Source organism: Miniopterus schreibersii (genome assembly GCF_964146895.1).
Source record: "Miniopterus schreibersii genome assembly, chromosome: 4".
Classification (NCBI taxonomy): Eukaryota; Metazoa; Chordata; class Mammalia; order Chiroptera; family Miniopteridae; genus Miniopterus; species Miniopterus schreibersii.
Window position 1 is genome coordinate 82,397,790 of NC_138105.1, and position 18,340 is coordinate 82,416,129.

Here is an 18,340-nt window from a genome sequence, read left to right on the forward strand (position 1 = left end):
CCTGGGAACATTCCTCACCTTGCTCTCTAGAAGCTCAGGCCCCGCAGAGGCTGGGCAGAGGAGCCTGAATGGAAGCCGAGCTCAGGCAGTCCACAGCAAGGTCCAGCTTCTTCCTAAGAGGGTGTCAGAAATACGTCCTCAGACATGCAGGTACAGACGCTCCCTGCCCCAGACCCAACGCATCCCTGCTGCTCCCACCCGTCCATGGGGTGGTTGGTATGCCTCTCACCGGTCTTTACCTTTAGCTGGAACCTCCCCTAAACTCAGTGTCGCCCTGCCTCCTGGTGATCTCAGTCCCCAGACAACTCAAACCAAGTTCATCCCAAACTGAATTCTGTATCCGCGCCCCCAACCCCCAGTGCCCTGCAATCTGCTCCTCCTGTTACCTTCCTTAGTCACCTAAGCCAGACACTAGAGTGGCCCTCTCCTCATCTCCCACATTCAGTCTCTCACCAGGACCTGGTGATTCCCCAAATACCCCTCAAGTCCCTCTCCTCCTCTGGATGCCCTTTGTCACTGCCTCATCCAGCCACCCCCATCCCTCCCCTGACCACAGTGAAGGGCTGCCTCCAGTCTGTCCCCCTCCCCCCATTTTCCACATGGCAGCCAGAGATATCTTTGGAAAAATGCCAATCTGACCACTCCATTCCACCACTTTAAACTCTTCAACGGCTCTTTATAAAGCACACTTGCCTTTGGAAAAGCTTGCTCTGATCTGGCCCCTGCCCACCTGTCTGGCCTCATCTCTCAGCACTGCCCCACCCCCGGCTCTGGCTCTACTTGCCGACCCCCTGCCACCCTTAGCCACGCAGCAGCCTCTGCCTGCAATTCCTGTGCCCTCTCCCTGCCCAGTGAACTCCCACTCAGCCTTCAAGGCCCAGCTCAAATGTCTCTTCCTCTGGGAAGCCTTCCCCGCCCCCAGGCCGAGCTGGTGGCACCCTCCCCTGGGCCCTCCCAGAGCATTTCCCATGATGCATCTCAGAGGCTTATTTATGGGTCTGACCTGGCGGAGCTCCTTGAGCACAGAGTCCGCTTATTTATTTTCAGTCCATAGAGGCTCAGAGAATGTGAGAAGGTGGAGGGAGGGAGAGAGAGAAGAAGGAAGGAGGCAGAAGGAAGAAATGATGGCAGGAAAGAAAGAGCAAGTCAGAGAAAGATATTGAAGGACAGTTCACCCATCCACCCACCCATCCACCCACCTATCCATCCTTCCATCCATCCACCCACCCATCTACCCACCCATCCATCCACCCTTCCACCCACCCTTCCATCCATCCACCCATCCATCCTTCTTCCATCCATCCATCCATCCATCCACCCACCCACCCTTCCATCCAATTACCCTTCCTTCCTTCCTTCCTTCCTTCCTTCCTTCCTTCCTTCTACCCACCCTTCCATCCATCCACCCATCCATCCATCCATCCATCCATCCATCCATCCATCCATCCATCCATCCATCCTTCCATCTATCTATCCATCCATCCATCCATCCATCCATCCATCCATCCACAAATATCTATGGCAATCCTATCAGGCCCGTTCTAGGCACTAAGGCTACAATTAGCAAGCTCGTGACTGGAGACTGACTCTCAGCATTTCCAGGTGACTTTGGTGTGTGCATATAAACGTGTGTGTACATGTGCATGCAAACCCTTCTGTCGGCAAGGGCCTGCTGCTGGGGCACCTGTCTTCCCTGGGGCCTGGTGCTTTTAGCATCTGTCCCTGGATCCTGTTGCAGCCCGAAATAAGGCTGTGAGCCACGACAGGGCAGGAACAAGTCTCGTCAGCTGAGGCCAGAGCTGGCTGCCGGGCACCCTGAGCTCTCTGAACGCCCGACCGCTGTACAGACACCGACCACCCAACTTTCAGCTTCCTGACAGAAGTGTTAATCTTGAGGGTCTGACATTCTCTCTGCCCACTGTGGTCCCAGCTCTCAGGTACCAGGATCCTAGGGGAATTTGAGGAGCTGTGGGGAGTGGGTGGAGGAGATGAGCCAATTCCCGGGGCCCCTTCCTGTCCAAGCAGAGGAAGGGCCCTGCAGAGAGTCTGGGGAGTGTGGGGCCTCGTGGAAGCCTGAATCCTGAGTTGGGAAGGGAGGGATTCTAGCCCTAGGTCACTCTAGGTTAAATGGGGAGGGGATGGCAAGGATTCATGGTGGGGGACTCCAAGATCTTTAGGTAGCAGAGGAAAGCAGGGTCCCTGCCTGGAAAATAAAGAGCCTTCCAAATGTCTCTGAATTTCTGTAAAGGGGGTACTTATTGAGGAACAGATCCACAGCCTGTGGCGTCCTCAGTGGTCACAGTTGGAGCACTCTCAGTCATCTTCTGACCCTCACCCTAAGTGCATGCAGACATGCTCATGTTTGCATCTAGTTTTAGGGGTCTCGTGGATGCTCTGAAGCCCATCCATGGATCCCCATGATCTAGCCCAATGCCCCTATGTTACAGAGGGGGGAACTGAGTCACAGAGCCGGAGAGCAACTTGCTCACAGTCACAGAGGAGTCAGGGACACCGATTAGATGCCAGGTCACCCAGCTCAGTACCCCCAGACCTAGGCTGGGAGTGGGTGTGCGGGGTACAGAGGGAAGCAGATTGTTTTTCTAAAGGGAGGAATATAGAAAAACCTGGAAGCAAAGCAGAGGGGCACAGGGGTGTGTAGTCCGTCAGGGATTCAAGGGCTCTGCCTTCTCTTTTGAGGGCAAGTTAGGGGATCTGGATTTGGGGCCTGGGGGGGCTTGGAGGGAGGTCTCTGGACCTCATTTTATTTGTAAATTTCCTGGAAAGTGCCATGAGATACAAAGGGGGGGATGGAAGAAGAGGAGAGGGGTAAGAGAGAAGAGGGCGTCGTGAGGTACTAGACTTATCGGAGTGGTCACTTTGTAAGTTATGTAAACGTCCAATGACTATGCTGTACGCCCGAAACTAATATAACACTGTATATCAACTGTAATTTAAAAATTAGAAGTATTATTAAAATAAAAGAGAGCAGCATAAAAGTCAGCTCCGGGTGGTGCAGAGGAAGGGGGCGATGGTTTTCTCAGCTTCCTTGGACCAGCCTGTGCCCTCAAGTCTTAGGGCCAAGTACTGGGGACAGGAGGGGAGGGCTGGCCTTGCAGACCCCAGTGTCACCCCAGCCTATCCACCTATATCTCTTCTCCCCCTGATGTAAACCTCCAACCTCTTTCAGCCGCTGATCAGAACTCACCTGAATCAGTGGATGAAAGTAGTTTGGTAGCCCCACCTTCCCCACCCCTAATGTCCCAGAGTTTACGCGGTGAAGAGAGTGCTTCTCTAGCTGCGTGGAGGCATTGAGCATCCTCTTAACCCTCCCTGGACCTCAGCCTCCTCCTCTGCACATAGGGACCCCGAAGACCCTTTCAGCTCAGGCAGCCCTTGCTTGACACTTTGGGGTGGGCTGGAGCTGGGTGGCCCAGGGGCTTGGAGGAGGTCTGAGAGGGCAATGGAGGCAGCCTGGCCCATTTGGGGATCATTTCATCTACAGGATGATCCCCAAGGAGCAGAAGGAGCCAGTGATGGCTGCCATGGGGGACCAAGCTGGACCAGGTAAGGTGGACCCAGCCTGTGCGCATTCCTCAGACCCCATCCTTTCTTGGTCCCAGATTGTAGCCGCTCAGGCCTGCTGGCCCCAGGCCTATAAAAACAGGTGTGAGTTCCAGGCCAGCCCTGAGGGACTGCCTGTGGAATCTGCCACTTGGGCTGGGAAGCTTCCTGAAGCATTGGGAAGGGCCTTGCCCTGCTGTCCTCACACCCAGGAGCTGAGGTTGTGTGCCCTAGACCAGGCCTGGCCCCAGCTAAGTCTTTAGCTCAGCCCCAAATTGAGCTCTGCGGGCTCTGATCCCAGATCCAGCCTTAACCGTCGCCCCAAGCTCCCCACACACTTGTCCTTGCTTGTTCCAACTGTGTGTCTCACCGAGCCCCTGTGGCAAGAGACAGGGGGTCCGGGGAGAGTGGGGCAGGGCGGCAAGAGCAGGCTACCCAGCCGAACTCAAACCATTTCACCTAAAAGCCGACTCAGCCAATGAATAAATGATCTAAAATAGATGTTTATCAACTTTATGAGACCTTCCAGAACTCTTGGCATAATTTTGGAGTCTGTTTATTTGGCCTATTTTAGAGCATTTCAAGCATTTTAAAAACAAATTCAACTAAGCCAGGCCTCTCAAGCTTTCGTGTGAATCATAGTGACATGGTGCTGGTTAAAATGCAGATTCCCAGTGTCTGCCCCAGGGAGTCTGACTCAGTGGATCTGGGGAGGGGGTTGGTCATTCGCCTTTTAGAGAAGCACCCAGGAGATTCCAGTGCAGGCGGCCAGTGAACCAAGCTCTGCTGAATCCCTCTAAGACCACTGCTAGGCTTTGCCTCCTAAGAAGTACTTGCTTATGTTGCACGACTTCAAATGTGAGTCATCCTTTTAACCTATTTTGTGTGTTCTTGGCTCCTTTTGTTGGAGGCAAGTTTCTTTTTATTATTCCATGAGCTCATGTGCTGAAATACACAGATATTGCGAAGTGTTGATGCTCTAATCAGGAGCATCAGGCCATGCATTCTCTCTTATTGTATCTAAGTAATTAGTTAGACCCCCAAATATTGACACACATCATCTATGCCAGACTGGAAATATGTAAATTGTTGACTATTGCAAGGGTGTTAATTAAAGACAATTTTGAAACCAAAGAGTTGTAGAAAGAAAACTCATGGTTTCACTACCAAAAGACACGCATTGTAGAGTAAGAATAATAAAAAACGCCATTATTTTGTGCTTACCACGTCAGATACTGTGCTAAGAGCTTTGATGCTTTGTGTCATGTAACCTCCACAACAACTCTGAAAATTAGACATTGTTATCACCATTTTGCAGATGAAAAAGCTGAGGCTCAGCAGAGCTAGGTGTTCGCACATCCTAGTAGGTGGTAGAGCTGAGATTTCACTCCAGATCTTTGTCTCCAGATCTGCTTCTTTACTATATGGTTATACAAATAATACATCATTTAATAAAATAATTCAGACAAAACAGACATGAAGGACTTTGAAAGTGAAAGTTCCTCCTAATAGAACCATCTGGAGATAACCACTGTTAACGTATTTGTGTCAATCCTTCTTCTGTTCATATATAAACATGCTTATATAAGTGCAAATACACACACGTGGGCTGAAGACTATACACTGTGTTCTTCAGCTTAAATTTCTTTTCATTTAGTAAAATACCACAGACTTCTTTCCATCCTCATATGATTTAGCTCACCACCTCCCCCCTTGTTTCCCCAGCATGTCATATGTTATATATATTTATATTCATACGCACACCCTAGTGGTGCTCGTGAAGGCTCATCTCGGGTTGGGACCCTTAGGAGCAGAGCCTGAGGCTCCTTGAGCAAGTGGCTCACGGAGGTCGCGCGCTCAGGAGGAGGGAAGTGAGGCAGGACAGGGCAGGGGACATTGCTGAGCCGGGATGCGGGCTCAGCTGCAGCCTGGGTTCAGTGTGACCCCCGAGGTGGGGGTGGGCTGGGCTCCACAGAACTCATCCCACCTTCAGCAAGGGGACCATGACCCCTTCTGTTCACCTGGGCAGTTCTCTGCAGAGGTGGCCGTTGGGGACTGTCAGCCACTGATAAGGGCGCCTGGGCAGCACTCGCCACAGACTGATCCCAGGTGTCGGTTTGAAACCTCACTGTGATAAACACCCTTGTACGTGTATCTGCTGGGCATGTTCATTCAACTTTTCTCCCCGAGAATGAATGCCAGAGCTGCTTAGTCAGATAGGTTTTGTCTATAGTTTTTTTTTTGTTTCCTTTTTTTAAAATATTAAGCTCAGTTCATCTGGGTTGTATTTGAGAATATGGTGCCAGGAGAATTTTTGTTATGTATTTATGTATAAATAGTCTTTTCTTCTTAAGTGTGCAGTACATTTTCTTGTTTTAAAAAAATAACAGTGCAAGCAATTTCCAGCCCTCCTCCTTCCCACGTCCCTAAGTCATCACTGCTAATATCAGGCACGCTCCTTGCAGGTTTTCATTGAGCGCATGAACATATAATTCTTTTTTTAAATATATGAATGGGACCTTAGAATATGGAGTTTCTCTGAAACTTATTCTTCCCTCTTTTAACCTACAGTGGATTTCTTTCTACCTTAAAAAACATGAGAAAGGTACTCTCTCTTATTTGCTGAAAGAACGAAAAATAAAATCAGCCCCCTTTTAAAAGCCTGTGTAGGAGTCCATTGAAAGGAACGAGTCACAGCCCCTGGCCGGCCTCAGTGCCGCCTGGGGACCACCTCCACCTGCCTGGCCCGGTCACCCGCCCATACTACTCTCAGAAACCTTGGCAACCTCTCTCCTCAGACCTCCAGCGCCTCCTCCCCCATCTTCATTCTCGGCGAGTGACCTTGCTGCTCATGTCACTGAGAGGAGGGAAGTCACCAAAAGGGAACATCTGCGAGCTGCCCCCCCACATGTCCACTCGCTTGCCCCGTGTCCACGCTCTCAGTTTCCCCTCCTGATGTGGTGGATGAGCTCCCCTTGCCCGTGGGGAGCCAGCCCTTCCAGTGGGGCACTGGATGCCCTCCCTCCCTCTCTCCTGCTCAAGGACACTCCTCAGTAATTCTCCTCTCTCTATACTTCACTGTGGAATTTTCCCAACAGCTAACAAACACGCTGTTATTTCTCCCTCTTTAAAAACAAACAAACAAACAAACAACCCCTCTTGATTCCACAGCTGCCTTCAGCCACGGGCCTCTAGAGCACAGCTCCTCAAAGCAGTTGTCTCTACTCTTCCCCTCCTCTCCTTCTCTCTTTCACATTTTATCAAGCCAATTTCCAAACACACATAAAAGCAGAGCGCAAATCCCCATGGCCCTCCTTTCATTCCCGGAATCCAAAGCAAATCCCAAAGAGCGTGTCATTTCATGCTCCAAATACTTCTGAACCCATCAAAAAATCCTAAAAAGGACATCTCCTTACGTGCAACAAAGATATTAGCACACAACACAAAACTAGCAATATTGATTGAATGCCATCTAATAACCAGTCCCACATTCAACCCTCTTCAATCTTCTCCTTTGCTATAATAAAAACAAGGGCCATTGTTTTTATTTGGTTGCTATGTCTCTTAAACGTCCTTTAATCTAAAACAACCCCCACTTACTTTTCCCATGTCATTCACTCCTTTGAAGAAGCCAGGCCGGTTGCCCTGTAGAGTGTTCCACATCCTAGACTTGGCTCGTTGCTTCCTCGTGGTGTGCTCAAACGGTTCCTCTGTCCATTTTCTCTTGAACCCTCTCCAACACGGCTTTTACACCCAGATACTCCCCAGCAACTGCTCTGTGAAGATCACCAACGGTAACCGCATGGTACTAAATAGCAGGCTCCATGTGCCCTCATCTTGCTGGACGCATGGCCAGCGTTTGGCTCTGTTGACCACCCGTCTTCCCCAAAATGCTTTTCATCATTTGGTTTCCAGGACACCACACACGAGACTCCCCCCAGGCCCACCGGGTGCTCCTTCCTGGGCTCCAGGGCTGGGTCCTCACTTCTTCAGTCTAAATGCTCGAGGCCCCAGGCCAGACACCAGCTGTAGTCCTAACTATAGGAAAGAAGTAAATGTGATGCCCTTCACTGAAAACAGCACAAGTACCAGTGATAAGGTCGTGGCGCCCCAATCCTTGTCTCAGCTCGGTTACCTCCCTCTCCACGTGGCTGCATACAAGGCTCTTCAAACCTAACATGTCCAGTTTTGAAGAAAAGTAGGGGGCTTTAAATATGGAGTAAGCACCACACAAAACAGAAATTTGTTCACTTGGAAAGGTGGAGATCTTAACTTGGCTAACGAAGTTACAAAGCACTCAGGCTATGGTTTCATTTGGGGTGAAAACTATTGTATGAATATACAGTCGCTGAGAAAGATAGCAAAGGATACACACTAAGAGGTCAATAGTGGTGACCTCCGAGTGGCAGAAAGTGGTATTTTTCTTCCTCTCTTATATCTGTATTTTCTAACTTTTTTCAATGCACATATATAATGTTCTATAATCATAAAAGGCTATTTTAAAATTAAAAGAACACATGGAAGACTGAACTCCTGACTCTCCCCACAACTTCCCCTTCCCCAGACCTCTCCCATCTCAGGGAGCGGCCAGGCCATCCTGCCAGTGGCTCAGGTCAGAAAGCCTGCTGCATGGTCCCCTCCTCTCTCTCACATCCCTTACCCATGGCTCACCTTTAAAGATGTCTAGAACCTGGCCATTCCTCACTACCTCCACCACTGCGGTGAAGAGCTGCACAGGAAATCCACGGAATAAATAAATGCAAATGGCCAAAGGACGTCTGAAACGATGCTCGATTTCACTGAGTGCCAAACACATGCCAATTAAACTCTGAGGTGTCATTTCTGCCCACCAGGGGGGCAGAGTCCACTGAATGACGACAGTGTTGGCAAGTATGGGGACCGTACTGTGAGGAGGCACCCTTAGAGATGGCTCCCAGTGACCTGGCCTCTCCCCGCAGTCCCTTTGCTGGACCTGGGCAAGAAGCTGAGCGTGCCCCAGGACTTAATGATGGAGGAGCTATCGCTACGCAACAACCGAGGATCCCTCCTCTTCCAGAAGAGGCAGCGCCGGGTGCAGAAATTCACCTTTGAGCCCCCGGCCAGCCAGCGGGCGGTAAGGCCCCACTGTGCGCACAGGGAAACCGAGGCCCGAGGAGGCCAGTGGTTTGCCTAAAGCCCAAGGGCGAGCCAGGCGAGGACCTCTGGCCCCTGGGCCGCCCCTCGGGCCCCAGCAAGGGAAGGCTGCGCATTTCCCATCAGACTGAGCCCCTGCCTTGCTGTGCGAGCCTAGAAAGTGTTACCTGCTCAGGCACCTCTCTCCCGAGACAGCACATAGCGGGGGTGGGCAGGAGGAGCTGCGGGGCGAAGGGGCTCTGGCTCCACGAACAGCGCTGGACAACAGTCCTGTCGCGGGGCGGAATTCGCAGCCAGACCGAGACCTGGCCCGGGAGGGAAACACATGCTGCCGTTTTCCCGCCGCCCCACGGGGAGAACGGGCCCTGGAGCAGTCGCCGGGCTGCCCGAGGGTGTTTACCCTCAGGCCTCAGAAAGGCAGCGGGTAGTTTTGGGGGCGCTAATGAGCGCAGGGGTGTCTCGTCCACACTCCGCCCAGCTCGGGATGAGCCGGGAGGAGGCTGAGGGGTTACGTAGCGAAATAATAAAGGTGACAGAACACTGCCTTTGCTGTGTGTCCGAGACAGGCTAGCTAAGCACTTGACGCGCTATCAGCTCATTTACTGCTCAGAAAGTGATGCGACCACCATCTCCATTTTACAGAGAAGGAAGCTGAGGTTCAGGGGGTGTCTGCCCAGGGTTAGTATTATAACAGCAGCTAACATACATAGAGCATCTCTCTGGCCCCGGCGCTGGGCTTCGGGCCCTGCACTATTCACTCATGCCCCCCACATCCCTGGGAGGTGGGTGCTAGGGTTATGTGCCCCCTCTTTTTTGTGGAGGGTGATCCATGGCCCCTTGCTGGGCTGAGCCTCCCTGCGGTGAGGAGGGAGGCTTAGCCCCCTCCACCCCCACCGCCCCAGATGGTGCCTGGAAGCGACCAAGGGAAGGGGACTGGAACAGCGGAGCCAGGGACCGTGAGGTGGAAGGAGACCCCACAGAAAGGGAAGCTGGGGCATGGGGTCTGGTGACATCAAGGCGGCTATCAGTTGCCTCTGAGCGCCCACCCTTGTGCCCAGGTTGCCGACAGCCCAGAGTTGCAGACCTGCCGCTCGGAGCTCCACATCTTCCCGACCTCCCCTGGGGACTCCGAGGACACCCAGGCCGAGGCTTCCAGGGCAGAGAGGGCCCCCAGCCCCAGCGCCCTGGCACCAGGTGAGTGGCCTCCGGAGCGAGCGTGAGCTCACGCAGGGCAGGAAGAGAGCCCAGAGAGCACCTAGATCGCCCCCTTCCCTTCCCAAACCCACACACCCCTCCATGGACCTACCACAAGCCCAAAGAGGAGCAGCAATGCGCCCTAGGTCACCAGCGAGAACCTGCACCCCAACTCGCCGCTCCTCTGCTCCAGGCCTCTTTGTTTCCAGGGATGGGAAAGGGTACCCTTGGCTGGAGCAACTTTTGGGGTCACATTCCCCTTCCCCAACTTTGGTCTTCCCTCTTCTAATCACTTCCTCGGGGTGGGCGTGGGAGTGGGGAGCCCAGGGAGAAAAGACCCACACGCCCTTCCCCACCCCCAGGCTATGCTGAGCCACTCAAGAGCATCCCGCCAGAGAAGTTCAACCACACGGTCATCCCCAAGGGCTACCATTGCCCGTGGCAGGAGTTCATCAGCTACCGAGACTACCAGAGCGATGGCCGAAGGCACACCCCCAGCCCTGCCCAATATCGAAATTTCAACAAGTAAGCAGGGCGGGCAGCTTGGGGAGAGCGGGAGGGTGCGCAGGTGCCAGTCACAACCACAGCAGTAGCTGGATTTCCTGAGCACCTTCTACATGCCAGGCTGTATCTAAACACGTCATAAGCATTTATTGAGCTCTTGCTAGAACTTCACAGAACTCTTGCCTCAGCACATAGTAGGTGCTCAATAAATGTATGAGGAATGTGCCACACATCTGGTTGGATCCTCCCCACAACAAGGTGGGGCAAGTGCTACAGTTTTTCCTGTTCTGCCTGTGAAAGGACCTGCTCAGGAATATCAACAACCTGCCAAAGTCCCAAAGTAAGGAAGCGAGGCAGGGTTGGGGTCCAAGTCTGGACCCTCTGATTTGAGAGCCTGGTTTCTTGCTCGAGAGCCCATCGCTGCCGTGTGCCACCTCTCTGATGCTCACTAAGGGGCCCAGATCTCACCAGTCCTAGATAGCTCGGCCTTTTTCTCATTTTCATCAGTGATCTGGGAGATGCCTAAAAAGTGGCTTCGAGGCTGTACCAAAGCGGGGAGTAGCAGTGAAACGTTGGACACTAGAGGTGAGGGCCACAGAGGAGTGGTATGTACTGTTTAGAGCATGAGGCCTCAACATGGGCTTAAATACAGACTCTTCACCTGGCTGTGTGACCTTGGGAAAGTGACTTAACCTCTCTGAGCCTCCATTTCCCCATCTGTAAAATGAGACTGTTACAGTGCCTACTTTATAAAATTGTTGTGAGAATGGCATAAGAAGCCACAGGCCAAGTTTCTAGCAAGTAATAGCTCTCAATAAACAATAGCTGCTATTATAATCATAATTATTTGCAGGTTGAAATGATAGTTGGAAAAGCTAATGGGAAATAAAGGGATATATTTAACATTCTTCCCTTAGGGCCCAGGAACAAATCATAGGAGTCAAGACAGGAGCTTGGCACTGGAAGGAGGCCTTGGGGTGGGGGACGGATTTCAATTGCAATTGGCTTCCTTAGTCTGATGCTATTTCTGAAAAATGCTCCCCTGGCTTGGACCACAGTAAGTGTGAAAGTGGAGGGTCCGGGGAGAGGAGGCCACAGGCCAGCTCTTCTGGCACCTGCTCAGACCACACGTGGAGACTGTGTCTGTTTGACAAAGACTGATGGGTGGCGCCAGGGCCTGGCTGGGGCTGAAGACCAAGCCCTCTGAGGAAGGGCTGAAGGAACTGGGGTGATGGGCTTGGAGAAGAGACTGCTGAGGCGGCATGTTACTGCCCTCTAAGTCAGGGAGGGCCTTGATGGAAAGAATTATACCCAACAGGCGCCGTGTGAGCCACGAGCCATTGGCAGATGCTCTGGGGCTTCTCTCGAGCCAGGACTGTGCTCTCTCACCTCCTGGGGCCCTCAGACCCTGCCTTCCCAGCTATTTAAAACCCTCAGCAGACATTCAGTCCTGACAGCCAGCTTCCAGGCTGGCCAGCTCAGGTGGCAGCCCCATCCATCTGACACCTCAGGTATGATAGACTGAGGCAGTCTCACCAGCAGAAAGAAGCTCCTAGGGAGCACTAAACCCAGATCCTCTGGGGCAGAAGGGCCAACTGAGGCAGACTGAGGAGGAACAGCAGTGTTGGTTGCCAAGCTGTGCTCAGGGGCCAGGTCTCTGGGCTCCCAGTCAAGGGCCCAACTGTGAGGCTTGCATCGGCTTGGAGACTTCCCAGCCTGTCCCCATGGGGTCTGGCTGTTGCTGCCACAGCTGGGGTGGTCCAGGCAGAAACCCTGTCGTGGCTGGAACCTAGGCCCTGGCCCAAGGTTTGCCTTTCTACCCTAGGGGCAAGCACTCTCCTCTTTCCATTGGCCTGAGGCTATGGGGAAAACACCACACAAACAATGCCTTTTGTTTTTCTTAAAATTAAAGAATAGTTTTAAAGTCACGTACTTACATTCTCTTTTAAAAAACACAAAACTATGCAACTATAAATAAAAGGAGGGTTCTTTTGTTCACCATCCTCAATATCAGTTTCCTTCTCAAAGGTAACACCACTGTCAGGTTGGTGTGTAGGTTTCCAGAACATTTTCTAAGGACAGCTACATACCTATAGGGATATAGCATTGTTTGTGTATTTTAATACTTTGCATTTCTTTTTGTAACTTGCTTGCCTTTTTCACTCAACATCATGCTTTTAAAATCTACCCTACTTAATACACAGAGATCTTTTCATTCCTTTTGAGTGCTGTATAATATTCCATCACGTGACTACACTACGTTTGTCGTGTCTGCTCCTCTGCCAATGGACAGTGGGCTGTTTCCGGCTCGTCACCCACCCCTGCTCATATCTGCTTCCTTATGCGTATGTGCACGTGCTTCCAAAGCCATGTGCTTATAGGTGGAGTTGCTAGTTGACAGAATTGGCACATTTTCAGGTTAAAAAGATCCTGCTAAATTGTCTTCCAAGGGACCAGCACCAGTGTGGCCCCCAAACAGCAGCATATGAGTGAAACCCTGCCCCGTTATCAAGTCATTTCTTCCTGCTGGTCTTATGGGTTAGAAACGCAGGTCTGCTGTAATCTGCACTCCCCTGGTTCTCAGTGCTCTTTCTCATTCCCCCCTTTTCACTCCAGTTTGTGGCACAGTCCTCTAAGGAGAGATGAAAAGACAAAGGAAAAGCCTATCCCAGCTCTACTGCCTTCTGGAGCTTGCTTTCGGGGAACTTAGAGTCTTGCTTAGGACAAGCCAGTTCTAACTCTGAAAACTTGGCTCCTATATCTAAGCAATAAGCCATCCCAACTAGCGGCAGAGCTAAAGAAACCTGTTAAAGAGAGTGCAAAACCTTGCTGTATAGAAGGGGAAACTGAGGCCTGGAGAGAGGCAGGGAGGAGCCCCACACGGTGACCCGCATGTCAGTGTGCTGCCATCCCTTTCTTCTCCCAGCCCACCTCTCCTGCTGCTCTTCTTCCCCCAGGACCCCTGTGCCCTTTGGAGGAGCCCTGGTGGGGGACAGCACGCCCAGGGCAGGCACCCCCTTCCTCCCGGAGCTCACCAGTGGCTTGGAACTCCTCCGCCTCAGACCCAACTTCAACAGAGTGGCGCAGGGCTGGGTCCGCAACCTCCCAGAGTCCGAGGAGCTGTAGCCCCAGCCTGAACCTTCAGTCGCCCGGTCTCAGAGTTTGGACAACACCAGGAGCCAAGATTTGTGTACTGCACTTCACAGTTTATGAAGGGCCTTCAAACACAAAACCTAGTGCAAATAGCCTCAGAGGTTACAAAGTTCAGTAGTCCCCAGACATGGGGTTTAGAAAGTTTTTCCTTTTACTGAGATATAGCTGGTCTTTATCTATTCATGCTCTAACATTTACTAAGCACCTACTATGTACTAGGCACTGTGGCAGCCCCAGGCCTTGACCTAGAGTAGGAAAAGGTAGTAGGGAAGACAGATTTGTAAAGCAGTAAATTACCTTAATTTTCCTTAAAGCACCTGAATAAAAAAACGTAGTGGGGCGGAGGGGGGAGGGAGGGGTCTTGAACCCTGAGTGTGGGGTGAGATTCCAGGAAACCTCCCAGAGGATTTGAGCAGGACCTCAGAGGGGAACTAAGAGCCCATCAAGGGAAGAGGGTGTGATGGGGGGGTGCTCCTGGCCAGTGGAGCAGCACGTGCTGGAAAGGTGCAGGATGCCGTAGGTGCAGGGTACTCCAGGGCAGAGGGAGGGCTACGGGAGAGGAGTCAGGTTGGGGTGGGCTGCACTAAGGCAGTGGGGGGGGAGGTTCTTAAGCTGGGGAGTGGGGGCTCTCGATGGCTGCTGTGTGGGCACAGATTGGAGGGGAGTAAGGCAGGAAGCCGGGAAGCCTTCAAGGAACAAGGCCTGGACTAGTGAGGTGGCCATGGGAATGACAAGGAGAGGCACCTCTCTGGGCACCTTGCAGGACAGGTGCCAGGTGGGGCACTTATAAAGCCTCCTTCTGCTCACCACTCTGAGCAGGCCCTGGGTAGATCTTGTCCTAGTTTCTACCAGGGGTCATTCAGGGCTCTACTCTGACTCATCAGGAAAGAGAGAGAAAGGAATGAAGTTCTAGTGATGATGATGATGATGATGATGATGAGGGCTGCTTTTCATTGGGTGCCTCAGCACTTCACCTGGTAGTAGGTTCTCTACATACCTAATTTCTAATTTTCAGTACAACCATAAAAAAAAAGTCTTGTCCCATTTTACAGATGCGGATATCCAGGCTCAAAGGGAAAAGGGGTTTGTCCAGGGACAGAGCCAAAATGGAAACTGTCCTACCCCAGTGACTGTCTCTCTGCAGGGCACTGGGTGGCCACGCCAATGCCCACTCACTCTGGCATCACCTCAGAGCAGTGCGGGCCTTAGAGTTCAGAGGCCGCGCGTGGGGCAGGGGAGCCGGGCTGCGCGGGATGGCCTAGTTGCCTCTGCCAGCGTCTCTCACCCGTGGGCCTGTTCTCCCCTGTAAGAAGCCCTGCCAGCGGCTGTTGCGAGCACATACACAATGAGCGCTAGATCACTATTAGGCTTCATGCAACTACTGCTCCTCACTGAAAAGATGCCCTTGCAGTGGATGCGTGAGCAGCAGGCTGCTGGGATGTCACTGGAGGTCAGTAGAGCTGGAGCCAGAAGGGAAAGAGCCTCTGATCACTGTAGGGCTCCCTCTGCACATGAATCTCCTCTTCCCCTGGCCTCCCTCGCCTCTCCCCTGACCCCTCTCTTGGGGAGATGAGCAGGTGAGGAATCCACCTGGTTCCCAGGGCATGTAGGGTAGTGGTTGCCTTTTCCTTTTGCTCTGGGCTTTCCCTGTGCCCCACACCATCTCCAGGGGCCAGCGGCCTGACTTAGAATTGCTTGCAATCAACGTGTTGTCTTGGATTTGGGCACTGCTGCTTAAAGCCATGTTTCCATGAGCTGAAAACCAACCATTAAAGTGTCTGAAACATAGAAGAGGATTAGCCCCCCTTGGGTTGGCTCTGCTGTGCTCTGGAGGGTAAAGGCGGCCACCGGAGCACAGCAGGCGAGAGCTGGTGGGGAGCCTGCGACGCCCCAAAGCAAACCCTCATTCCTTTCTCCTTCTGATAATATGACTTTCACTGATGTTGTTTTTTAAAAAAGAATTCTTATTGTAAAAATATATGAGTAAACCACCAAATAAAGGGAGAAGTAAAATGTGAAGGTATCCGGCCACATAGCCGCTCCCCTGCGGCGCACACCTTCCCGCCCTCCTGCGCTCTGCCCCACTCCCACGCTCCGGAGGTAGCCACTGGTAACGGCGGGGTCCTTCTAGAATGCGAGGATTATGTGACTAGATAAATACGTACCTGGCATAGCTGCGGAAGTGCAGAGGTGTATGTCTTGGTTTTGTGGGATCATACTGTATGTATTCTTCTGTATCTTGCCTCTTTACTCAACAATAAGTAAAATGTGGATCCTGAAAACGCAAGTTGTTAACCTTTCATATAATTTAGGGGCCCAACAAACCTTTCACATAGAACTCTATACTTTGGCCTGTTTTGTTCTTTTTGTAAATGATATCGTATAGTGACATGGAAATGAAAAGGACCGCGAACAGCCAGAACATTGGGAACCTGACGTTAGACGTAGCAGCAGTGACCGTGAATGGACTGCAGTTCGTGCAGCAATACAGAGGCGTCTCAGAAACAAGGCGCTAAGCAAAGGCACATGTGTGATCCATGTGTGTGTTCACGGATGCAAGGAAGTGTTTAGTAAAGTTGGGATAGTGGTAACTTTGGGAGGAAAGAAAGGTTTGTGAGAGAAGAGAAACTGCTTCTGGGAGAGCTGGAAGTTCTCCATTTCTACACCTAGGTGATTGTTACACATTCACTTTAAAATACCTAATTTAGCTGTAAATTTGTGTTTTATGCACTTTTTCTATACATATGTTATATTTTACCAAAATAACCCCTCCTTTAAAAAGAAGTTACTAGATTAATAGAAAATTAGATGTACACGAAGGGAGACTCAGTGAACTAAAAATGGCATTAGATATACCTGAAGAATTTGTGAACTAACAGTGCCCACAGTGCATCACAGAGAAGTAAAGAAATGGAAAACATGAGAGAGAAGTTAAAAGACATGGAAAATAAAATTAAAATGCCCAACACTACTAACAGGGGTTCCAGAAGGAGCGTAAAAATGACTGGAGGTTTTCCAGACATGATAAAAGACATAAACTCACACAATCCTCACCCTGTTGTGAGGATAAATTAAGTCCATACTTCAGAAGCACTAAACTGAAATTATAGAACGCGAGTCACAGAGAAATGTCAAAGGCACCCAGACAAGAAAGTTAGATTACCTACAAAGGAACATATAGAATAACAGCAATAGTGAAATATATATGTAGATATGTATGTGTGTGTGTGTGTGTGTGTGTGTGTATATCTATCTATCTATCTGTCTGTCTGTCTGTCTGTCTGTCTGTCTATCTATCTATCTATCATCTATCTATATCTATCTATCCTATCTATCTATCTATCATCTATCTATCTATCTATCTATCTATCTATCTATCTATCTATCTATCTATCATCATCTATCTTCAAGAAGTGAGAGCCAAATAAATTACTTTTCAGACAAATAAACATTAAGAGTTGTCCACTCACCCCTGCAAGGACTACAAAAACATGTTTGGGGAAGGCTCCAGAAAGTATAGACTCTAACAAGCAATGGCGAGCAGAGAAATCAATTCCATAGACAGCAGAAAGGGAGAAAAAGCAGCAAAGGCACATAAAATAAAGTAGTACAAATACATGAGACTATATCGGTTTTCACAATAAATATAGAGGGGTAAGACTCACCAGTTTAAAGACAGAGACTCACAGATGGGATTAAAAGTAACTCTGGCTCCATGCTGTTCACAAGCAGCACTCCTAGAAATATAACACAGAAAAAAATAAAGAAACAGGAAAGGATAAACCAGTCAAATACCATCCCAAAGAAATGTGTTCTACCCTCATGCACTGCTGGTGGGATTATAAACTGGTACAGACACTATGGAAAACAGCATGGAGGTTCCTCAAAAAATTAAAAATAGAACTACCATATGACCCAACAATTCTACTTATCCGAAGAAATCCAAAACATGAATTCAAAAAGATATACGCACCCTTGTGTTCATTGCAGCATTATTTACAAAAGCCAAGATATGGAAGCAACCTGAGTGTCATCAACAGACAAATGAATAAAGAAGAGAATAAAGAAAAAGAATGAAATCTTGCGATTTGTGACAATATGGGTGGACTGGCCCAAAAGGTATTATGCTAAGTGAAATAAGTCAGAGAAAGACAAATTCCATACGATTCACTTACATGTGGAATCTAAAAAAAATAAATGAATAAACAAAACAGAAACAAACTCATAGCTACAGAGACAAAGCTAATGGTCACCAGATAGGAGAGGGAATGGCGGATGGGCAAAAAAGATGAAAGGGATTAAGAAGTACAAATTGCCAGTTATAAAAATACTCGTGGGGACATTAAGTACAGCACAGGGAATATAGTCAATAATATTATAATAACTACATATGGTCCCAGGTAGCTACTAGGCTTATTGGGGTGATCACTTTATAATGTATATAAATGTCTAGTTACTACGTTATACACCTGAAACTAATATATGTTAACTATAATTGAAAAATAAAATTTTTAAAAAGAAATGTGATCTAGCCATGTTACTAGCAAAGACTTTCCGAGAAAAAGCATTACTGTGATAAGGATCCTTACAGGATGACAAACTCATAATCATAGTGGAAGATTTAACAGAGTTTTTTCAGTTATTGATCAGTTATCAAACAAATAATGAGTAAAAGTATAGAAAATTTGAACAATAAAATGAAAATGTAGAATCCTGCATCACCAAGTTAGAGAATACTCATTATTTTCAACTACCTCTGAAATACTTGAAAAAATGCACACACAAAATTTAAAAC

The 18,340-nt window shown here is 49.8% G+C and overlaps 1 protein-coding gene across 2 annotated transcripts; it reads left to right on the forward strand.

Moving 5' to 3' along the window:
* Nucleotides 1–1,018: 1,018 nt before the first annotated feature.
* MYOZ3 (myozenin 3) lies at nucleotides 1,019–15,887 on the forward strand. Of its 2 annotated transcripts, none has more exons than XM_081135729.1 (6): nucleotides 1,019–1,937; nucleotides 3,503–3,564; nucleotides 8,520–8,674; nucleotides 9,753–9,888; nucleotides 10,251–10,413; nucleotides 13,350–15,887. In XM_081135729.1, exons 2-6 carry the CDS (start codon nucleotides 3,504–3,506, stop codon nucleotides 13,516–13,518), a joined length of 684 nt encoding a protein of 227 aa, XP_080991855.1. In that variant the 5' UTR covers nucleotides 1,019–1,937; nucleotide 3,503; the 3' UTR covers nucleotides 13,519–15,887. The 2 variants fall into 2 exon arrangements, with proteins under 2 accessions (XP_080991855.1, XP_080991856.1); XM_081135730.1 differs by having other exon boundaries at nucleotides 1,019–1,602.
* Nucleotides 15,888–18,340: the final 2,453 nt, after the last annotated feature.